We start from the raw sequence: 21,504 nt of genomic DNA, 5'->3' as shown, positions 1-21,504 counted from the left end.
ACATTTTGTGGGGCATGCTGGTCTGCAGAAGTCTGCTTTGCTCAACCCTTCAGTTAAAAGTCACTGAGGGTGTCGCCTCACACCAGGACAGATGAGTTTCCATGGGAGGAACGAAGAAGTCTGGCCAAATCCACTTTTCCCCCTTATTAAAATGGATATTTCCGAGCTGTCAGGGGGTGAAGTCTGGGTTTGCAGAGACTCGTCCTGACTTCTCGCTGACATCAGGCTTCCTTTCCCCAAACGTTCAGTATCTCCTGTGGCTCTCCCTCCCACTACGCAGCATAGCGGTGTTCCCTATGGGTCCTGAGCCAACACAGCTCTGGCAAGCTGTTCACTTTTCACTTAGCGGCACACACTCATTTACTGAGACTCGACACTGTTTTGGGTCCGCGGTGCAATTCCCAGGTTCCAGCTGAGAAAATATATCATTAGCCCCTCATCGTGTAATGCTTGCCACGTTACGTTATAAAAGCTGGGTGTAAAGCGACATGGATAAAACAGGAGCAATTTCCAGTGTGCTTCATTTCGACCGCCCGCTTCGAATAAGTGGTGGGCGTCAAAAATTTGAAAAGGGGACAAGATGCGGTGTTGAAAAGGCCATTTTGCTTACTAAATGCTCCTGGGTGGCTGGAAGACTAAGCATTTCCATTGCAAATGTCTCCAATAACGTGTTACAGCCATATGAGTGCAGATCTTTACGAGCCTTCCTTGAAAGTTATGTGGATTAATTAACTTTCCAGGCAAATTAAGATTCCATGCTAATTGTAGTCTAGGTAATTTTAATGAGATCTGCACAGAAGATGGGTAATTCACAAATAAATTATCTGCTGTAAGGCTCGATAAAGAATAAAAAGAAGTTACTACTCAGAGGCCAAGTCAACTCTCACCGAGAGCGACCGATGTGCTGCTCTGTCATTAAGCGCTGAGAGTGCATGAAGACCCTTTTTTTGGCACGAGACCACAGTTCTCTGGGTTTTTCAGTTCACAAACATTTTTACAGGCGTGACAGGCTGCGACCGAGCAGGCCGCAACAGACAGCTCTGTCACCTCAAAACAACCACCCTGCAGCGCCACACGAAACAGCTAAATATATCACCCTCCAGGAAGCACCAAAAGAAACCGTTGAGTCTGACCGGCGAGCTCGTGGCTTAATTAACAAACACGCGACACATAAATTAGAGACCAGCGGAAGCTCTTAAACTGGATGCTTTGTAGGCATCACCAACGCACACAAGCTCTCATATCATATCACTCATCGATGCCATATTATACACCCGGTTATCTTGACTCACGTCGTCCATCTACTTAGTGCTCCTACCTATCCAGACTACTGAGAAACCCTTCCCTCTATTCTCTTAATAACAAGTGCACGAGTCATTCATGTGGCAGCAATTTTGGGTTCGGCCGACACCCAGTGGCGAATGTGCCTGACCCCCTTTCTGCCCCCTCCAGCCTCCCTCTCCCCCCTAACACCCTCTGGAAAGCCACATCTATCACCAGAGCTTTCAGGGCCCTGACTGGGAGCCTGATCTCATTAAGGCCGGGCAGAGCTGTGTGTGTCTGCAAAGTCAAAGTACTACAGGTTACGAAATGTTGTACCAGAGGCCTATTTGGGACCTAACTTGTAGTAATGAGCATGGCAAGCTCCTGTACTGTATTAAACACTTAAAGGAGTTTCAGAAGCTCTGTAATCCCATTTAAAAAGCCTCACTGAGCAATTTTTATGGACGTTTCTAACAAGCATCAGTGCTCCGTTGCAGATTTATTGAAAAGCATCCATGTTACTTAGCAGATAATGAAACCAAATCAAACGAGCAAGACATCGCAGTGGTATTTTTTTTTTATATATATATCTTTAATAATGGTTAGTGGAAACGGATAAAAAAAAAAAAGCTGAAATTTAATAGATGAGTTTATTATATCCTCATCTTAGGAAACAGAGAAGCAGCTGAACTTTTTCTACAGTAGCAGAACGCAGGTTTTGTTGGTGACAGGGCTCCTGTTAAATCATTTCATTGCCGCAGAAAAGCAGTGGCCTTTGACTCCGTGCAGAAGACATCATCACAATAAAACCCATTGCAATAAGCCCCCCTTTGTTTCTAATACATCAAAGTGAAAACCTTTTTTTGGACTTATTACAATGGTTTGGGATTTTCTTCCTGTGTTATACACACTTTGGCAAATTTCCCAGTATTGTGTCAAAATGTCCCACCACTCATGACTGTGGGACTGACTGTCTGGCATAGAGAAGTAAGGAAGAAGAGAAAAGCACAATGGAGGTAAACCAGGAATATGGGCATTCCATTTTTGCCCTGTTGTAAATACTCAAAACATCTCGTCTGATGTAAGACTCACAAACTGCAGCTCGGGGACAGTTGTGAGTGTTAACAAAATGTTAAATGCTCTAACTGCAGCAACCTGCTAATCTGAAGTCCATGGCCACCCAAAATACTGTGTTTGCCTGGTGCAGTTCATAGATTATTGTATTTACACAGAGAAAGGAAAACAAAGTATTGATTGTTGTTGGGGTAAGTTTTGCACTGTGGACCATAGCAGCCCCATTTTGATGTGAGACTGGGCTGCAGAGGAGTAAATTAAAGCAAAGATTCCGTATACGCATGCTATGTCCCAGAGCTGTTCCGGGAAAAGAAAAAAAGTTCACATTAACTTGATGTTTTAGGACAAACATTTTGTCCAACAAACAAAAACTGATAGTTTCCCATTGGTCGGGAGTTTCCCAGGGTCACAGGGGTGATGGGAACAGGGAGTGTTGCAAGCTGGTTCCTGACAGCAGGTAGAGTCAGTGCTGTGAGCGATGAGGCAACAAGTCCAAAGGAGGATAAATACCAGCACCTCCTGCTCACTCATCCTACCGGATAACCTGTTGTTTGGAAATAAATCTTCTTCGGTCCACTCTCACCACATACCGTGACATAATCAGCCCTAGCTGCAGTCAAGTACCCATCACCCCAGTCAGTATATATTCTCTCAGTCTCCACTCCCTGGTTGTCAGTCCGTGACATTAATGCTACAAGGTTCCACCAAGTCAAAAGTGTTAGGCCATCCTCGATTTGTCAAAGCACAGTAAACAAATACCACGTCCTTCGTGTTAACACCGTTAGATAAAAAAGAGCCGAGTATCAATAACTGTATTTCAAGCAGGTGAGCACAGATACTGTATTCCAAATGGCATACTTGTGCACTAATACTCACGATATTGAGTGCATAAATGCGTTCACACTGTCAAGTACAGAGACATGTAGTGCACTACAAGTACCAGGATGATGCACTTATATGGTCCAAAAAAGCAGTGACACTGAACACTTTTCACCCTAAACTGTTGCCGCACCACCAACCTGCACTACACAAGAGTCACAATATGTAAGAGCACTATTTGTCAGTGTACTACAGGAGGTATGTGATTTGGAACACAGCAAGAGTCACTGGGTGGAACTCTAAGTTGATGGTTGATCCAAAATGTAGGGGATGGCTAAATTAAAACAGAACAAGGTTGGTACTTTAACATTTATTACCAATTTTTGTTTTTGTATCATTATGGCCTGAGCACCAATGGTGCAAAAGCCCTATTGTTATTCAAGCGATTATTATTATTCCCCGTAAACAACTGCATTTTTGGCGGCTTTATCATTCTCAAAAACTCATGAAAGTTGTTACACACGTCTCTCCTGGCGAAAAATTTCATACTTTAGTGGAGTCGCAAGTGGGCGTGGCCAAATGGCTTGCCCCCGGCGGCTACATTTACCTACATACACGAAATTCGGTGGACATGTGTATCACACCTAGACGTACAAAAAAGTTACAATACACCATTACGTCAACTCAACAGGAAGTCCAACATTTTTTATTTAGTTACCATTTTTGGTGACTCACACGTATTGTACTTTAACAAATTCCTCCTACGGATTTTGTCGGATCGACTTAAAAGTTGGTCAGTGTACTCTTAACATGTTTGGAAATAAAAGTTATCAAGAGAATTTGTTTTTGTCGATGGGTGTGCCTGTGGCATGGTGGCCAGTTTGAGCAGTCTCGCCATGAAACTACAAATTGCTGTAAATCGTATGTACATGGACTGACTGTCTCCAAACATTACATGTATGATAACAGTCCAGCCCTGAACACATCTGCATGGTAATATTTTCTTATAGTCATAGTGCCCCTTGCTGACAACAGGAAATGACACTTTTCATACTTTCACATGCTACATTGAGCTGGTTGATCACATGAACCTAAAGTCGGGTCAGAATAGCCTTAACATGTGGTTGATGATATATATATTGAGATTTTCGTTCGACTTTGTCAAAGGGCGTCGCCATGGCGAGGCGGCAAAGTTTGATGTTTCGGTGTGACACAGGAAATTGATCTTTAAGGTCAAAGCATGCTTGAAACCTCATGAAAAGTGGCACATACATCTGGCGTGGTGAGACCATACATCTGATTTGCGTGTGGGCATGGCCAAATGGCTCGCTAGCGCCCCCTAAACTGCAGCCCCCCGCACCTACTTTAACCTACACGTACCAAATTTGTTGGACGTGTATAACACAGAGATGTACAAAAAAGTATTTTGGCATCATGACCTCAACTAAACAGGAAGTCTGCCATTTAGAATTTTGTTACTATTTTTGGCTATTCGCATGTGTTGTATTTTAACAAACTCCTCCTACAGATTTTGTCAGACCAACTTGCAATTTTCTCTGTCCTATCTTAACACATGGGAGATGAAAAGTTATTAAAATAATTTGTTTTTGTTGATTGATGTGGCATGCCGTCGCCATGAACCTACAACTGACTGTAACTTTTATGTACATATTCCAATCTTTCTCAAACATGACATCTTTGATAACAGTTCCTCCCTTAAGACACCTGTATGGTAATATTCGCTCAGTCATAGCGTCCCTTGCTGGCAACAAGAAATTAAAAAAAAAATTAAAACTGCAAGCGGGGATATGCGGTGCCTCAGATCCTGCATGTTGGAGAGCCAGGGGCCCGACCCGCCGGATCCCCAACGTGCAGCATGCGAGGGCCCGCATATCACTGCTTGCAGTTTTAATTCACAGGCTTGTTTTACTGGCAACTTGAGATCATTTATGGAAGTACCCGTTACAGCTTTTTTAAGTTTAACTTTTAAATTCAGCAATTCTGTCCATTACCTTAATACTGTTATCGAGTCTGTCTCTGGCCTGCATAAAAGACATTTAGCTGCGAATCTTTCTTGGGGAAACTCTTAAATTGAGATATCAACCAGAAACACCAAATGTGTTATGTTGATCTAATGCAGACTGCATATGAAAGGGCACGTTGCATCCAGGTATGAAAAGGGACATGAGTGCGGAAATGCCTTAAACTGCAATACCACTGAGGGCCCACTGGATGAGACAGAAAAAGATTAGTGTTAAGGGGTTACACAATGGAGGACTCAAGAGCAGACACAGAAGCCGAGATAGTGATTAATATCTGTTTTATTGAACATCATGAAGTGGTGGAGTTGTTGGCTTCTGGGGTGGATGATTAATGCAGGACTTCAGACGAGTGTCTACTTGTGATCTCCGAGGACCGACACAGGACTTCAGGTGAGCCAAAGCTGCATCTCCTTTCCAACTGGAATGGTATCATCTTCTTCTACGATGACCAACTTTCCAACCCAGAAGAGATTCAGCTTTCAACCAACGCTGCTCCTTCCGCCAGCTTTGGCGGGCCACTGGGGTCGAAGATGGTTTTCAGCTAAATGGCCCATGGAATTCCGTAAATTCCTCCAAGGCTTCCTCCAATCATCTTCAGCCATCCACGAAATGTATCCAGTCATCATTGCCACTCTCCTGTGGGGGCACAGATGGCCAAAAAGGTCTATTCTCATTCATTCAGACAATATCGCTGTAGTTGACATCATTAACAAAGGCAGAACAAATTCACCCACGATCATTCCCTTCATGCCCCATTTCACGTGGCTGTCGGTCACTCATCAATTCATTCTCCAAACCGAACATGTTGCCAGTCATCGTAATGCTACCGCTGACCCTGTGTCCTGCTTCTCTTTCCAGACTTTCAGAACCTTGGCTCCAGATGCAGAGAAGGATCCAACCCCGGTACCACCATTTTTAGAAACGATATTCCTCATCTAAAACCAACCATCGCAGAACTCATCACTTTATCTCAATGTGACCAGGTTATAATACACAGGGGCCAGAATAAACTGGAACTTGAGACTGATGTAGACAAAGATGTGAGCTTCATTACATTATAAAAAAATAAAATGTATCTCCAGTTGACTGTATAATCTGGGGAATAATGAAAGGGTTGAAATAACTACGTTTAATACAAAAATCAAATAAACCATAAATTAACAACCAAAGAAATAAAGAATGTGGGTCAAAACTGCACTGACAGGGAGGCTGGTGGCAAATGAGATGTACAATAAATAAACACCACTGCAAACAAATTAATTTGAGCTAAACCAAACAATTTAACAGCACTACAAAATGCCAAAACTTAAACTCAAACAAGACATGCATAAGGACTGCCACCATTTTGTTCTCCCTGGCAGCCAAACCAAAGCCTCACTGGAAAGAAATGAAACAGAAAAAACAGCCCAAATAATTTTGTATTAAAACAAACTAAAACCTAACAAATGGTGGAAAAAAAGAACAGTGGCTGGCTTCTCAGAAGTATCTGGTAAAAGAACTAAAGAAACAAACAAAAATTAATATACAAAAGAAACTTTACAACCACATTTTACAAACAAAAGCAAATACCGTCCAGGCCTGAAACAAAGCCCTTCCCCTCAGTTGGAAGCATGCAGGTGCCTGGAGAATATTTATATAAAAAAGCCGCGTTAATATGTTAAAAAGAACAATTGATTAACACATCTTTTATTTTGTCTAAAGAGCTAAAAGACACAGTTCATCTTTATATTTGTTCACTAGTAAAACCATGTTTTGTTTTTCAACAAATCGTGGTTTGGCTCAGCTGTAGGAGGGGCTGATTGGGGGAGTGGCTCAGGGAACGGTGCCTGGGAGAAGCCTAATTGGCCTCAGCTGAAACTGATCCCTGATTGTCCCTCTCTGGTTTGATAAAAGGGAGTAGCAGGACACCAGACAGGAGAAAGCACACGGAGTAGCAGGGTGGCTGTGAGACAGATCAGTACACAGAACGTGTGTATGTATGTAGTGTATGGTTGTGGTGGAAATAAACACCTTGGAGACAAGAATTCATCTGACTATTGTCGTTCGTGCTGGGAGAAACCACCCGCGGTAGGAAGACGCATGCCACAGCCACCCTCCGCTCTAATCACTTTTCCGCCCACCTCACTTGCACCCTGAAATCCATGTTTCTACACGCATACTTCGGCTTCTTGTGATGCTCAGAATTCACATCTTCAGCCAAGTTCGACCCTAGCCACCACCCTTGCGTGTCTGACCTTTATCCTATCTCTGAGGATTGCTTGGCCTATTCACTCTAATGGAGTAAATCAAGTCCTGATCACTGCTCCTTCTCCGGCCACCCGTTCCGCATCGGGGCAGCCACTACTGCGTCAAGCAGAGGAGTCCCAGACCACCTAATCAAGGTCATGGGCCGCTGGTCCTCCCAAGACTACCAGCTTTACACTCGCCACAGCCTCAAAGACCTGCGTAACGGGCAGGCATCCCCGAGCGCTTTTTTGGGGGATCTGTGAGGCCCGAGAGCCACAGTGGATCCTCAACTAAGCCTTCCCCAAACCGCTAACTCGCACCTTGGTGCCGTCTCCCTCAACCATTCCTCATCGTTCAAAATAATCAATACAAACTCGTAATCGGCATTTGAGGTCGTGGTCCTTACTCGTGAACTGTTTAAATGCTACAGTGACATCACTATGCATACAGACTACAGCATGACCACTTAAATCAATAATGATGGGCATACAGTTAGAAAAAGGTAATAAAAGGTAGAAAATTGATAAGTGTGTAGTTAGGACTGATACAATAAGAAGCCATTTGAATTCTTGAGAACTTTTCTTTGTAAATACTTTCTAAAAATGTTTGTGCAAAACAAAATATTCTGTCTTCACCTGCTGACCTGTGTGTTTGTGTCACAGTTTCACAACTTACTGTTTCTTCATAGAAACAGGAAGCATCACCTTGTTTTCCAGTAATACCACTACTTATTACCAACACTACAATGACATGAAGCTGTTGAGTTGGTTACTTGCTTGTCTGAGTAGTTAAAGTCTCGCTGTTATGACATCAGCCAGTCAGAATCACAAAAATGTGTCTTGTGTGTATTCTCCTGTTTTATCCATGGTAAAAAATATTAGGAATTTAATTTAAAAGATCACTTTTGTTGCTATACAACAGAAAACATGACAAAAAGTCAAAGGTGTTACTATCAGACAAAGGCTCATTAGCAGGTAGATGCGAGTTTAAATATTAGTTGATGTGAATGTTGCAAGCTCGTTCCTGGTAGCAGGTTAGACTGTTAAAATGACTCATGAGGTGAGTGGACAAAATTACAGTAAATATTAGCACTTTGCACACTCAAACAACACAGAGGTGAAGAAAAGTTGCTACTTTACTCTTCAAAGCACTGAACGCCTCCTCAAGATGAAGACATATATGCGTTGATTCATCGCTCACAGCACTGATTCTACCCGCTGTCAGGAACCATTTTGCCACACTCCCTGTTCCCACCATCCCTGTGTGACCCTGAGAAACTCCCGAGCAATGGGAAATTCTCAGTTTTTGTTTGTCAGGAAACAAAGATCAGGAGAAATCTCGTTGGCCAGTGATGAGGCAACAGTGGTCCAAAGGAGGATAAATACCAGCACCTCCTGCTCACTCCACCATCAGACAGGAGAAGTCAAAGGAGCTGACGACAGTCATCAAGATCAGGAGAAATCTCGTTGGTTCAACATGAAGACCTTCAGCGTTGCAGTTGCAGTGGCCGTCGTGCTCACATTTATTTGTATCCAGGAGAGCTCTGCTGTCCCACTCACTGAAGTAAGAACTGGACTTCAGCTCACTTCATTAGCTTATTAGCGACAAATGCTTTGTTTACATGTTAAAATGTTGTTCTTCCTGTAAACAATTCATCAACAGGAGCAAGAGCTGGAGGTACCAGTGAGCATCTTTGATGCAGCTGCAGCAGCTGAAGAGACATCAGTGGACTCCTGGAAGGTCGGTAACTTGAACTGAACACCTTCAACTGATTCAACTAGAAGTGGATGTGTTTTGTCTCCAAAGTGTCCTGATGCTTCCTCCACATAAGTAGAGAGAAGAAACAGAGTGAGTGATAATGCTGCAGATGAACACTGAGCTCTTGTCTCTTGTCTTTCTCACAGACGCTGTATAGCAGCAGACAGAAGCGCAGCGCCAAGTGTCGCTTCTGCTGCGGCTGCTGCGGCATAAGCGGCTGCGGAGTTTGCTGCCCGTTCTGAAGACTCCTGCATGAGATTCTCACAACAACTACTTGTCTTATTTGTTTGTTACATTCTTTGTTCTACAACTTAAATCTGTTTGAACCTTTTTTAAGATTCTGACAGTTTCTCAACTCATACAGGTGATCAGTGATGTGACTACATCATCCTAATGACTCTAAACATCTCATACTACACTGTGGTCTTACAATAAACTTTGATGTCACTATATTGCAACGTTTAAAAGTGTTTTCATCATGAATTTAAAAAGTCTTTTCCACAGAAGACATCCTGACATGTAAACACAAGAAAATAAATGATGGCTGAATTCCATTTAGCTGCTTCGGTTATAGGATGACCTGCAGAGTGTGATGTGACATAGCCTGAGAGGGATTCTGTTAACAAGACCATGTAGAGACAGTTGGGCGCAGATAACTGTGTCAATTACAACAAGAATGGCATTGAAATTTCATAGGCACACACACGAAAGATTTGCATTTCTACACATGGTTTAAATTTGTGAAACTACAGTTGTTATGATCCTCTAGCTCATTGAGAGGAGGGAAGCAACATCAAACCATTTTAATTGATAAAACACAGTTACTTATTAATTAAACGGAGCTCAATAGTTTGCAAAAAAAAATAGAAGAAAATTAAATTGTGGTTGCAAACTTTACAAATGTACTTAAAAAGGTTTACATTTCTTCACAGGTTTTCAACTTGTGAAACTACAGTATTTTAAAATGTTTCCCAGTTAATGAAACAACAATATGTTATGTATGGTGGAAGAATTACAAAGATTAAAAATAAAACCAAGTAGTTAATCCAACCTCATAATATTGATAAGACATATCATGAGTATCTACAGTTTCTTATCAGGTGACTCATAGTTCAGAAAAACACTTTAATCTCGCAATGGAAGCACATTTAATTTTTATGATTCTTTTTCTTTGAAATATAATAAAAGTTAAACTTTAACTATACAAACAAGGAAGTAACCAACCTAACAGCTCCAGATTAATTAGTAACAGTACAATATTGTAAAAATTTGTGGTCTTACCGGAAGGCGATGCTTCCTGTTTACATGAAGATAAATATGGGTAGATTCCATCAGAAGCTATTCATGGTTTTAACTTTCAGCACTGCTGACAGACCTGAAAGGTTTTCAGTAAATGACAGAGAATGAAGACAGAATATCACTTATCGCAAGAGATTTGTTTAGATAATGCTTGCAAAGATATGTTATCAAAAAAATTCAAATTATCTCTGTTTGTATAACTGTTTAATTGTGTATAATTTTGGAAATGTATTCCCTTCATCTTTGGTTTATGTGTTTGATCATAAACTGATGTGTTGTTGTTTTTACAGTAATAGGTCAGTATAAATGATGAAGTAACAAAAATCAAATGATACATAATGGTTATTCAAGGTTCCTTTGCCAGTTCTGGTCATAATAGTAGGTCTACCTTTTTCATTTGCACATATGTCATACTATTTAAAACGAACCAGTGCATGTGATGTGGATCCATTACCAGTAGATCATATTTTGTATTTCAGAACATCAGCTCCAGTCAACAGCCCAGTGTCACATTCAGATGTGTCACAGCTACGTTGGTTCACAGCTGCAAAACATATTAGTTTCACAGTAACAGATAACACATTGTAAGGTGCCAATGTTTGTCTTGCCTTATTCATTCATATTGTCCTGCATATACATCCGGTGACTGTTCAAAAAAGCCATCTGGCCTTTTAGAGATAATGATAAGGTGCCTTAGGTTTAGGTACCAAAACAGCTGGGATAGGTTTGGGAAAAGACCACGGTTTGGGTTAAACTAAGTACTTTACTTATAACCCTGCTTCCAAAGATGGTTGGACATTGTGTAAAATCTATAAAAACACAGAATGTGATTATTTGCAAGTCAGGGCTGTTGCAAGACAGATTTAATGGAAAAAAAAAAGCCAAAGACAACATTCAATTTTGAAACTGAGAAATTGTATTATTTTTTTGAAAATAGGCCGCTTTTGAATTTGATGCCAGCAACACGCTTCAAAAAAGTTGGGACAGGGGCATGTTTACTACTGTTACATCACTTCTTTTTACGACACTCTGTAAAGGTTTGGGAACTGTGGACCAGTTGCTGGAGTTTTGAAATTGAAATGTTGTCCTATTTTTGCCTGATATAGCATTTCAGCTTCTCAACAGTTCAGGGTCTATCTTATTGCATTTTATTTACAGGATGTGCTAGTGTTTTAAATGTGTGACAGGTCTGGACTGCAGGCAGGCCAGTTTAGCTTTCAGACTCTTCTGATACACTGCAATGGAAAAGTTGTCTGGATGGCAGCATATGCTTCTCCAAAACCTGAATATATTGTTCAGCAATTATGTTTTTTTGCCAGATGTGAAAGCTACCAATGCCATTTGAACTAATATACCCCCATACAATCACAGATGCTGACTTTTGAACTGTGATTTTTTTTTTTTTTTTTTTTTTTTTTTTAACTCTGATAACAAGCTGGATGGTCCCTCTCCTCTTTAGCCCTGAAGACACGGCATCAATGATATCTGAAAATAATTTAATAAAAGACCACAGGACAGCTTTCCACTTCACCTCAGTCCATCTTAAAGGAGCTTAAAGGGCCTGGAGAAGGTGTTGGTGTTTCTGGATCATGTTTATATGTGGTTTCTTCCTCACATGGTAGAGTTTTAACCAGCTTTTGCAATGTAGATGATAAAAACCCCGAATCATTTGCAATTTTACATCATTCTTAAATTGTGTACTATTTGCCCATGCAGTCTTTTACAAAGTGTTAAACCCTTCCCCATCTTGACTGCTGTGAGACTCTGTCTCTCCGGGATCGCACCATTTTTTCGCACTTACTGTGAAATTAATTTGTTTTGTACTGTGGACCAATGTAGCTTCTACTCATTTTAATGTAACTGTGCTGCTGCAGAGAAATAAAAAGTACATATTATAAGCATGGTGTGTGATAGTCCTATACTTCAAAGCAACCCAAACAAAAAAAAACCTCATGATGATGAGGACAAAAGCTGTGGGTAATAAACAAAACAATGATCATTTCCCAGGGTCACGCAATGATGATGGGAACAGGGAGTGATGCACGCCTGTTCCTGATAGCAGGTAGATTAAGTGCTGTAAATCATGAGGCAACAGTGGTCCAAAGGAGGATAAATACCAGCACCTCCTGCTCACTCCACCATCAGACAGGAGAAGTCAAAGGAGCTGACGACAGTCATCAAGATCAGGAGAAATCTCGTTGGTTCAACATGAAGACCTTCAGCGTTGCAGTTGCAGTGGCCGTCGTGCTCACATTTATTTGTATCCAGGAGAGCTCTGCTGTCCCACTCACTGAAGTAAGAACTGGACTTCAGCTCACTTCATTAGCTTATTAGCGACAAATGCTTTGTTTACATGTTAAAACGTGGTTTTACAATTCATCAGCAGGAGCAGGGGGTGGAGGTACCAGTGGCGTTCATTGATTCATCTGCAGCAACTGAAGGGACATCAGTGGACTCCTGGAAGGTCGGTAACTTGAACTGAACACCTTCAACTGATTCAACTAGAAGTGGATGTGTTTTGTCTCCAAAGTGTCCTGATGCTTCCTCCACATAAGTAGAGAGAAGAAACAGAGTGAGTGATAATGCTGCAGATGAACACTGAGCTCTTGTCTCTTGTCTTTCTCACAGACGCTGTCTAACACCAGAGAGACGAAAGGCATCAAGTGTCGCTTCTGCTGCGGCTGCTGCAAAATGAACGGCTGCGGAGTTTGCTGTCGGTTCTGAAGACTCCTGCATGAGATTCTCACAACATCCACTACATTTTTTTATATTTTTTGTTCTACCACTAAGAACTGTTTTTTGTCTGTAAAAATCTGACAATGTTTCTTAATTTGGTCACGCTGTAAGCATAGTGTGCTCAGTGATGTGACATCATCCAGAGATTGGGCTAAAAATCTGCTACAAGTTTCTTGCAATAAACTTTAATGCTACTATATTACGATGCGTAAAAGTGCTTTCATTACAAATATAAACAACTCTTTTTGACATAACACAGTCTGACATGTTACAAAACCCGCATTTTTTTTTACTGGTCATTGCACTGGGTACGAGGAAATTAAAGAAAACAATCCAAGTTAATGAAACACAAGGAAAATTGAAAATTGTACATATATAATGCTGCTGTAGCGAAAAAAAAATGTCCCCTTGTGGGATTAATAAAGTATCTATCTATCTATCTATCTATCTATCTATCTATCTATCTATCTATCTATCTAGGAGTACAGTTGTTAAATTATATGTATTGGACTACATAAAAGTATGTACATGGAAGGTGCAACAATCAGTTTGCAAAAAGGAAATATATACATGTGGATATGTTAATGGTGGACAGGTGGACACAATAAAATGAACGAGGGCTGCATTCCATTTAGCTGCTTCAGTTTCACGATGACCTGCAGTGGCTGAAATGACTGAGAACAATTCTGTGAACATGACCATGCAGAGACAGTTGAGCATTGTTTTAAATAAGGCAAACATTTGTGTGAGCAAGAAATAAATATAAATCTGGGTTAAATCCGATAAAAACAAGATTACATTTTACTTGGAGTTTTAATGTGTGAAACTATTTCCAACCAGACCTCATTGGGAGGAGTGGAGCAACATAAATCCAGGTGTAATTGATGAACGAACATTATTTATTCATTAAAAGGAGCACAATAGTTTGCACATAAACAAATGAGGTGAAGTAAAGCGGTAAAAACAGGTGCAGCTCAAATGAAAACACAAATATAACCTACGAGTCTCTAAAAAAGGAGTTTTTTCCAAACTTGTATTAAAAACCTTTCTGAAAATAAAGCCTGATTAAAAACCCAACTAAAACTTCAGAACCAAAAATACAGAGTCATCACTTCCTGTTTCTAGAGTTTTAGATAAAGTAGGCTCTGAGGTGTGAGCAATTACTTTTCCTGGACTTGCCGCCCTGCCCCCAGGTAGTTTAACGAGTACCTCGCACAGTTTACAGAGAACAAAGTTGAATGAACGAACTAACATTTTCAACAATAACTGAGTGGTTCTTTTGGGCTTTCTTCCACCTGAACAGAAAGTTGGTCAGGCCTTTGAACATTCATGCTGCCTTCAAATAGGGTCGTATTTACCGTGTACACGAGAAGAGTACATATGAACGGTCCCCTCTTGTGGTCTTCACAACATCAGAACTCAAAACGTTCTATAAGCCTCGAGTTCACGAGTTGTGACGTGTTTGCTGACGTTTACAGAAATGGAAAAGGCCAGGGAAGTTAATATTCTATTGGATGTTAAGCTAAATATTGTAATTTTAGTCACGTATAATTTTTCATTGTAACTTAGATAATAGTTTACGTCTTAGAAAAATGTTGATCTCCCAACGGCCTCATCTTTTCCCTCAGTGTCTTTGCGTTTCCTTCCTTAAGACATCTCCCCATTATCTTGCTAAATTTTTAACCTCTTTGGCATCTAGATGCTGTCCATGTTGTCGTTACCGAGCAACGGTGTTTCTATGACTTAACCACTTGAACCCCAAACAAAGGGTGCACAAGATTTCCCATGTTGTAACCACGAGCTCACAAGTCCCATTTGAACGTAGCAATAGTCCCCGGCTGTCCTCTCTCAGCTCATGTACAGAACAGGTGAAACAAATCAATCCATCAATCTGTCAATCAATGAATCAACCAACCAATCCATCCATCCATCCATCCATCCATCAATCAATCAACCACTCAATCCGTCCGTCTATCCATCTATCCATCAATCAAAAAATCTATCTCCAATCACAGGTTATAGATGCTGCAACTGGTTATTCAAACACAAAACCAAACAATGTTTTAGAACATGAAACTGAACCACAGTAATCTCAGACTATTTTTAGTTTACGTAAAAACAAAATGTTTAGTTTGGTTAGATTTACAAAAGATTACAATGCAGTTGAATCCAACTGAACTACTGGTAAGATTGTGAGAAAATATCTCCTGATATTCACTGTCAGTGTTGTTATGTGACTCATGGTTCAAACAAACACTCAAATCTTCTTGCTTTCAGTGATATAACAACAGTTAGACTTTAACTTTACAAATAAGAAAGGAACTAAGCCAACAGCTGCAGGTCATTAAGTAATAGTGTAATATTGTACTAATACTAATTTTACTGAAGGACGAAAGAAAAAAGTTCATTTTGAGTTGAAGTTTCAGGCCAACAAACAAAAACTGAGCGTTTCCCATTGGTCGGGAGTTTCCCAGGGTCACAGGGATGATGGGAACAGGGAGTGTTGCAAGCTGGTTCCTGACAGCAGGTAGAGTCAGTGCTGTGAGCGATGAGGCAACAGTGGTCCAAAGGAGGATAAATACCAGCACCTCCTGCTCACTCCACCATCAGACAGGAGAAGTCAAAGGAGCTGACGACAGTCATCAAGATCAGGAGAAATCTCGTTGGTTCAACATGAAGACCTTCAGCGTTGCAGTTGCAGTGGCCGTCGTGCTCACATTTATTTGTATCCAGGAGAGCTCTGCTGTCCCACTCACTGAAGTAAGAACTGGACTTCAGCTCACTTCATTAGCTTATTAGCGACAAATGCTCTGTTTACATGTTAAAATGTTGTTCTTCCTGTAAACAATTCATCAACAGGAGCAAGAGCTGGAGGTACCAGTGAGCATCTTTGATGCAGCTGCAGCAGCTGAAGAGACATCAGTGGACTCCTGGAAGGTCGGTAACTTGAACTGAACACCTTCAACTGATTCAACTAGAAGTGGATGTGTTTTGTCTCCAAAGTGTCCTGATGCTTCCTCCACATAAGTAGAGAGAAGAAACAGAGTGAGTGATAATGCTGCAGATGAACACTGAGCTCTTGTCTCTTGTCTTTCTCACAGACGCTGTATAGCAGCAGACAGAAGCGCAGCGCCAAGTGTCGCTTCTGCTGCGGCTGCTGCGGCATAAGCGGCTGCGGAGTTTGCTGCCCGTTCTGAAGACTCCTGCATGAGATTCTCACAACAACTACTTCTTATTTGTTTGTTACACTCTTTGTTCTACAACTTAAATCTGTTTGAACCTTTTTTAAGATTCTGACAGTTTCTCAACTCATACAGGTGATCAGTGATGTGACTACATCATCCTAATGACTCTAAACATCTCATACTACACTGTGGTCTTACAATAAACTTTGATGTCACTATATTGCAACGTGTAAAAGTTTTTTCACCACAAATCTAAACAAGTCTTTTCCACAGAAGACATCCTGACATGTTGCAGTAGGAAAAGTACAGGTGGACACAATAAAATGAACGAGGGCTGCATTCCATTTAGCTGCTTCAGTTTCACGATGACCTGCAGTGGCTGAAATGACTGAGAACAATTCTGTGAACATGACCATGCAGAGACAGTTGAGCATTGTTTTAAATGAGGCAAACATTTGTGTGAGCAAGAAATAAAAATAAATCTGGGTTAAATCCGATAAAAACAAGATTACATTTTACTTGGAGTTTTAATGTGTGAAACTATTTCCAACCAGACCTCATTGGGAGGAGTGGAGCAACATAAATCCAGGTGTAATTGATGAACGAACATTATTTATTCATTAAAAGGAGCACAATAGTTTGCACATAAACAAATGAGGTGAAGTAAAGCGGTAAAAACAGGTGCAGCTCAAATGAAAACACAAATATAACCTACGAGTCTCTAAAAAAGGAGTTTTTTCCAAACTTGTATTAAAAACCTTTCTGAAAATAAAGCCTGATTAAAAACCCAACTAAAACTTCAGAACCAAAAATACAGAGTCATCACTTGCTGTTTCTAGAGTTTTAGATAAAGTAGGCTCCGAGGTGTGAGCAATTACTTTTCCTGGACTTGCCGCCCTGCCCCCAGGTAGTTTAACGAGTACCTCGCACAGTTTACAGAGAACAAAGTTGAATGAACGAACTAACATTTTCAACAATAACTGAGTGGTTCTTTTGGGCTTTCTTCCACCTGAACAGAAAGTTGGTCAGGCCTTTGAACATTCATGCTGCCTTCAAATAGGGTCGTATTTACCGTGTACACGAGAAGAGTACATATGAACGGTCCCCTCTTGTGGTCTTCACAACATCAGAACTCAAAACGTTCTATAAGCCTCGAGTTCACGAGTTGTGACGTGTTTGCTGACGTTTACAGAAATGGAAAAGGCCAGGGAAGTTAATATTCTATTGGATGTTAAGCTAAATATTGTAATTTTAGTCACGTATAATTTTTCATTGTAACTTAGATAATAGTTTACGTCTTAGAAAAATGTTGATCTCCCAACGGCCTCATCTTTTCCCTCAGTGTCTTTGCGTTTCCTTCCTTAAGACATCTCCCCATTATCTTGCTAAATTTTTAACCTCTTTGGCATCTAGATGCTGTCCATGTTGTCGTTACCTAGCAACGGTGTTTCTATGACTTAACCACTTGAACCCCAAACAAAGGCTGCACACGATTTCCCATGTTGTAACCACGAGCTCACAAGTCCCATTTGAACGTAGCAATAGTCCCCGGCTGTCCTCTCTCAGCTCATGTACAGAACAGGTGAAACAAATCAATCCATCAATCTGTCAATCAATGAATCAACCAACCAATCCATCCATCCATCCATCCATCCATCAATCAATCAACCACTCAATCCGTCCGTCTATCCATCAATCCGTCAATCAAAAAAATCTATCTCCAATCACAGGTTATAGATGCTGCAACTGGTTATTCAAACACAAAACCAAACAATGTTTTAGAACATGAAACTGAACCACAGTAATCTCAGACTATTTTTAGTTTACGTAAAAACAAAATGTTTAGTTTGGTTAGATTTACAAAAGATTACAATGCAGTTGAATCCAACTGAACTACTGGTAAGATTGTGAGAAAATATCTCCTGATATTCACTGTCAGTGTTGTTATGTGACTCATGGTTCAAACAAACACTCAAATCTTCTTGCTTTCAGTGATATAACAACAGTTAGACTTTAACTTTACAAATAAGAAAGGAACTAAGCCAACAGCTGCAGGTCATTAAGTAATAGTGTAATATTGTACTAATACTAATTTTACTGAAGGACGAAAGAAAAAAGTTCATTTTGAGTTGAAGTTTCAGGCCAACAAACAAAAACTGAGCGTTTCCCATTGGTCGGGAGTTTCCCAGGGTCACAGGGATGATGGGAACAGGGAGTGTTGCAAGCTGGTTCCTGACAGCAGGTAGAGTCAGTGCTGTGAGCGATGAGGCAACAGTGGTCCAAAGGAGGATAAATACCAGCACCTCCTGCTCACTCCACCATCAGACAGGAGAAGTCAAAGGAGCTGACGACAGTCATCAAGATCAGGAGAAATCTCGTTGGTTCAACATGAAGACCTTCAGCGTTGCAGTTGCAGTGGCCGTCGTGCTCACATTTATTTGTATCCAGGAGAGCTCTGCTGTCCCACTCACTGAAGTAAGAACTGGACTTCAGCTCACTTCATTAGCTTATTAGCGACAAATGCTCTGTTTACATGTTAAAATGTTGTTCTTCCTGTAAACAATTCATCAACAGGAGCAAGAGCTGGAGGTACCAGTGAGCATCTTTGATGCAGCTGCAGCAGCTGAAGAGACATCAGTGGACTCCTGGAAGGTCGGTAACTTGAACTGAACACCTTCAACTGATTCAACTAGAAGTGGATGTGTTTTGTCTCCAAAGTGTCCTGATGCTTCCTCCACATAAGTAGAGAGAAGAAACAGAGTGAGTGATAATGCTGCAGATGAACACTGAGCTCTTGTCTCTTGTCTTTCTCACAGACGCTGTATAGCAGCAGACAGAAGCGCAGCGCCAAGTGTCGCTTCTGCTGCGGCTGCTGCGGCATAAGCGGCTGCGGAGTTTGCTGCCCGTTCTGAAGATCTTATTGAACTGTGTCATGCTTCAGTTTAATGTGATTGTATCGTCCACGTGTATTACCAAATATTTGCATGTACTGCGTTGTATTATCAATACATTTTTATATTACCATATTATAACGTGTAAAAGTGACATTTCTGATAAGAATTTGAATATTTGTCAAACAGTAACTTCCAAAATCATCTCAACATTTTCTTCAACGCAGTATTCAGTAGTGAAACAATGTCTGAACATTACATGAAAACAACAGTGTGCCCTGCTTTTGTGCACAAGAAGGGCACAAGAGGTTAAAACTCGAACATGTTTGTAGTGAAACATCGTCATCAAGTAATAGTTTTAACTAAAAATAATCAACAACTATAAATGAATTAGAGAATAACATTTGAAACATTATTGACATGTCACAAGTGATGCTCTCAGTTTCAGCACTAAATGTGAAATCATGTCTTCTGTACAATTATTCAGAGACCCGTTAAAAATGTATTCGAGAAAATAAACCAGTTGTCGGAAAACTGTCCTTTAACCACGCCACTAGATTAACTCAGTCTGATCAGTGACAGCGTCCAGAAGACGAGGGAGTGAGATAAACGGAGGTGTTGTTTGTGCACTCCGTGAAGGGTGAAGTCCTCGTCCAGCCGGTTGTAAGTGTCTGAAACCACAGGCTCTCCTGTCGAGGTCAATCACACCAGACACAAGAGAAAACAAGAGTACTTTTGAAACAGCTGGCAGTGAAATAAAGCATTGATGTGGTGGTTCTGGTGCCGGACTGTGACTAGACACAGGGTCCAACTTCAAATGCATCCCCTGGTAGTCTTCATCAAATCAATCAAGCAAATGTAGCTGACTATAAGGAAGGTAACTAGGCTAACAGCTGCAGCTAGTCGTTTTAAAGGCCTGTGTTGATGAGCTGGCAGGAGAAATTAGTCACAGTGTCTGTCCAGGCCCTTTTTTCCCCCACGTTTAGTTTATAAAGAACAGACTTTTGGATTCGTCATCATCATTGACGAGCACGCTAACCACAGAACAAGCTAATCCCAGTAGACTTCTACCAGACTACTGACAATGAGATATATGTCGATATAAAACAAGCTCAGATGTCAGCTGAGTCTGCTTCTTTCTTTCTTTTCTCTTTTTTAAGACTATATTCTTGTGTAGATAACTAACGGCAGGTCGGACACAAAACAATAAAACCAGTTGTGGTGTCAAAACAGTGTTTCCCTTGCAACTGTAACTTTTAGTTTGCTGACAAATAAATGCTACGCAGGAAGATTGAAGTATTTATGGATATTCATCATGACTGGATATCAAAACAGAAGGTGCTGAAGGTGATGTTTCTCTCCATTGTAACAATTTGAAACAAGTCCCGTAGTGACAGTGGTTATCAGTACACGAGTAAGAGAGGGATTTTGGTTATTTCACAAGATATTTGGTAACATTAAAAACTGAAATTTCCCCAGACTTTTTCAAGTTTATGCAAACAAAGGTCTTAGATAACTTTTACCATTGCTGATTCTGCAATAACGGCTTTTTTGTGGGTGTTTTGTACGTTAGGTTCTTCATTATGTTTAGCTGGAAGATGCATGGAGGTATAGATAGGTTTAAATAGTAAACTGTGTGATAAAACTTTCGTGAGGACATCATGATATAGAATACCATTAACTTTTAGTGGTTTCTTCATCCAGATTGGCACTATAGGATTGACCCGGCTTTCTCACTGGCAGGTCCACAATTTTGGAACAGCCTCCTCCTCTAGATCAGGACATCACCTTCACTACCAGGAATCAAATCTCAAATGAAAACGTGTATGTTTTCTAGCGTTTCCAGATTAGGCATACTTAAATTTCAACCTTTCTTTTTTTTTTTTTTCTTCGTGCTCATGTAAATCCTCATGTGTTTTTCTGGATTATCAATACTTTTAATCTCTTTCTTTTCTTTTTTTTTTATAATTTACTAATTACGTCTTTAATGGCTCAAATGTGTCAAGTCTTTTTTTGATGTTCAGCTTTTTAGGCAATTCTTGTTGTATCTAAAATGTGTTATATCAATAAAATTGATTTGACATTAGGGTCAAGTGTAATTGATCAAATCATAATTCATGACCTGATATATTGTGCCACTGATTCCTATTGATTTTCTAGATTTAAGATGATGCAATTCAGTTAACTTCATAATACAGAAAGTGAACCCAT

The 21,504-nt window shown here is 40.5% G+C and overlaps 4 protein-coding genes across 4 annotated transcripts; all 4 read left to right on the top strand.

Annotated features, from left to right (window-relative positions):
* The first annotated feature begins 8,842 nt into the window (after positions 1–8,842).
* LOC138622921 (hepcidin-like) lies at positions 8,843–9,450 on the top strand. Its single transcript, XM_069702071.1, has 3 exons — positions 8,843–8,987; positions 9,087–9,164; positions 9,329–9,450. Exons 1-3 carry the CDS (start codon positions 8,901–8,903, stop codon positions 9,422–9,424), a joined length of 261 nt encoding a protein of 86 aa, XP_069558172.1. The 5' UTR covers positions 8,843–8,900; the 3' UTR covers positions 9,425–9,450.
* Positions 9,451–12,631: 3,181 nt separating this feature from the next.
* Positions 12,632–13,205, top strand: LOC138622922 (hepcidin-like). The gene is made up of 3 exons (XM_069702072.1): positions 12,632–12,776; positions 12,865–12,945; positions 13,110–13,205. Exons 1-3 carry the CDS (start codon positions 12,690–12,692, stop codon positions 13,203–13,205), a joined length of 264 nt encoding a protein of 87 aa, XP_069558173.1. The 5' UTR covers positions 12,632–12,689.
* A 2,627-nt stretch (positions 13,206–15,832) lies between these two features.
* On the top strand, positions 15,833–16,622 carry LOC138622920 (hepcidin-like). The gene is made up of 3 exons (XM_069702069.1): positions 15,833–15,977; positions 16,077–16,154; positions 16,319–16,622. The coding sequence occupies exons 1-3, from the start codon at positions 15,891–15,893 to the stop codon at positions 16,412–16,414; spliced, it is 261 nt and encodes an 86-aa protein (XP_069558170.1). The 5' UTR covers positions 15,833–15,890; the 3' UTR covers positions 16,415–16,622.
* Positions 16,623–18,732: 2,110 nt separating this feature from the next.
* LOC138622919 (hepcidin-like) lies at positions 18,733–19,314 on the top strand. The gene is made up of 3 exons (XM_069702068.1): positions 18,733–18,877; positions 18,977–19,054; positions 19,219–19,314. The coding sequence occupies exons 1-3, from the start codon at positions 18,791–18,793 to the stop codon at positions 19,312–19,314; spliced, it is 261 nt and encodes an 86-aa protein (XP_069558169.1). The 5' UTR covers positions 18,733–18,790.
* The last annotated feature ends 2,190 nt before the right edge of the window (positions 19,315–21,504 follow it).

The sequence above is a fragment of the Brachyistius frenatus genome, unplaced genomic scaffold (assembly GCF_029030835.1).
Source record: "Brachyistius frenatus isolate BFR_SWC_R1_liver_20210118 unplaced genomic scaffold, ASM2903083v1 Contig_40, whole genome shotgun sequence".
Taxonomy (NCBI): domain Eukaryota; kingdom Metazoa; phylum Chordata; class Actinopteri; family Embiotocidae; genus Brachyistius; species Brachyistius frenatus.
The sequence above is the reverse complement of the archived record's forward strand: the minus strand, read 5'-3'. Positions and strand labels throughout refer to the sequence as shown.